Below are 2,500 nucleotides of genomic sequence, written 5' to 3' on the forward strand. Positions count from 1 at the left end.
CAGCCCACCTGTAGACACACACACACACACACACACAGAACACACACACAGTAACAGAACACACACACACACACACACACACACACAGAACATCGACAGAAAAACACACATGCCCCCCCACACACAGCCCGACAACACACACACACACACACACAAACACAAACAAACACACGCGCCCCCCCCCCCCCCCACACACACACACACACACACACACACACATACACACACACGTCCCCTGTAAGAGAAGCCGTTCTAGCTCAGACAAAGCGTCCGTCAGGGCGTCTGAAATGAGCAGGGTAACTTTACGCCCGGGCTGTCTGACCCCCCAGGTGAGGGGGGGGGGGGGGGGGGGGCTAGGGGCTTAGCAGCAGCTCTCTCTTCTCTACATATCTCTTCATCTCTTTATCTCCCTCTCCTCTCCTCTATCTATCCATCACCCTATTCTCTCTCAACCCCATCTCACCCCTTACCCCTCTGTTTTGCGCGTTCATATGGGGGGTGTAGGGTAGGGTTGCTAGCCTATAGGGTTGCTAGCCTACAGGGTTGCTAGCCTATAGGGTTGCTAGCCTACAGGGTTGCTAGCCGACAGGGTTGCTAGGCTACAGGGCTGCTAGCCTACAGGGTTGCTAGCCTACAGGGTTGCTAGCCTACAGGGTTGCTAGGCTACAGGGTTGCTAGCCTACAGGGTTGCTAGGCTACAGGGTTGTTAGGCTACAGAGCAGCGCTATTCTGTCACAACCTGGCCTGGTCATGAAGCATTGTTCTGTTTTATCTGATGACTTGTTTGATCGATTGGTAGGGTGAAACTTAAGTTGTTAATGAATTGTGAGCATTGATACTTCTATGATACTACTGATGGCGTATCAGGGTCTTGAAGGGTTAAACCATTTCATAGAGGAACATTTCAACCTCTACAGCTTGTAACTCTGTTCTGAGGGGCACGCTGAAAAGCCAGTGACACACCAAAACGAGGGGAAGGGGTAAGAATGAGAAATGGGATTGGGCCTTTATCTCCCTCTCCTCTATCCATCCCTCTCTTCTCTCTAAATCTCTCCATCTCTTTATCTCCCTCTTCTATATCCATCTCTCTTTTCTCTCTCTCTCTCTCCATCGCTTAACCTCCTCTCTCCATCTCTCCATCTCTCCATCTCACCATTCAGTTGGGCAGGTGGGGGAATGTGCCCAGCCCCCCTCTCTCTCTCTCCGTTCAGAACAGGAAGTGTTGTGTGTCACATGACCCAATAATGGCCGCAAGGAGCCGCTGTCAATCTTCAGACACGTCAACTGACAGAGACAGTGTTATGCAATCCTGTTATACAAGGACTGTCCTGACAAACACACACACACACACACACACACACACACACACACCACAGTGGCAAAGGGGTTTGTATGGGGGTATTTAGAAGCGTGTCTTACCCCAGAGAGGCAGTAGGGGCCAGTAGGGGGTAGTTCGGGGGGTAATAGAAGGTTGTCTTACCCCAGAGGGACAGTAGGGATAGTAGGGTCCAGTAGGGGGCAGTAGGGGGGTAACAGAAGCAGTAGGGGGGTAACAGAAGAGTGTCTTACCCCAGAGGGACAGTAGGGGCAGTAGGGGGGTAACAGAAGAGTGTCTTACCCCAGAGAGGCTGTAGGGGCAGTAGAGGCAGTAGGGGGGGGGGGGGGTAACAGAACGTTGTCTTACCCCAGAGGGACATGAAGATGGCGAAGAACACCGTAGCAGGGTTGTCAAACAGGTGGGAGGCCCGGGCCGTGCCGCACGCCGTGCTCAGCTGCCAGAAGTCACACGCCCCGTCACACAGAGGACACATGGTGAAGTTCTGCTGCTCGTCACACATCTCCAGACTACACACACACACACACACACACACAGAGCATACGTACACACACACACACACACACACACACAGGTCAGTCCTCCAGGTCAGTCTTACCTTCTGTGTTCCTCCCACACACTCTAGCCCACAGCCAGGTACAGGATGTCAGTGTCCGGGGTGTGTGTGTCCGGGGTGTGTGTGTGTGTGTGTGTGTGTGTGTGTGTACCTGGGTACGTTGGTGTGTGTGTTTGTGTGTGTGTATGTGTACCTGGGTACGTTGGTGTGTGTGTGTGTGTGTGTGTACCTGGGTACGTTGGTGTGTGTGTGTGTGTGTGTGTGTGTGTGTGTGTACGTTGGTGTGTGTGTATGTGTGTGTGTGTGTGTACCTGGGTACGTTGGTGTGTGTGTGTGTGTGTGTGTGTGTACCTGGGTACGTTGGTGTGTGTGTGTGTGTGTGTGGGTGTGTGTGTGTACCTGGGTACGTTGGTGTGTGTGTGTGGGTGTGTGTGTGTGTGTGTGTGTACTTGAGTATGTTGGTGTGTGTGTGTGTGTGTGTGTGTGTGTACCTGGGTACGTTGGTGTGTGTGTGTGTGTGTGTGTGTGTGTACGTGTGTGTGTGTGTGTGTGTGTGTGTACGTGTGTGTGTGTGTGTGTGTGTGTGTACTGGGTACATTGGTGTGTGT

At 52.6% G+C, this 2,500-nt stretch overlaps 1 protein-coding gene across 1 annotated transcript in view; it reads right to left on the reverse strand.

The window, feature by feature from the left end:
• Positions 1-2,500, reverse strand: part of ano2b (anoctamin 2b) — a gene marked incomplete at both ends in the record, with an annotated part of 24,920 nt that overhangs the window by 3,992 nt on the left and 18,428 nt on the right. Inside the window, one exon of the mRNA XM_080538142.1 lies at positions 1,685-1,845. Within this exon, the coding sequence (XP_080394268.1) occupies positions 1,685-1,845 (161 nt within the window). The remainder of the gene's footprint in view (positions 1-1,684; positions 1,846-2,500) is intronic.

Source organism: Nansenia antarctica, assembly GCF_963989245.1.
Source record: "Nansenia antarctica genome assembly, chromosome: 8".
NCBI classification, from domain to species: domain Eukaryota; kingdom Metazoa; phylum Chordata; class Actinopteri; order Argentiniformes; family Microstomatidae; genus Nansenia; species Nansenia antarctica.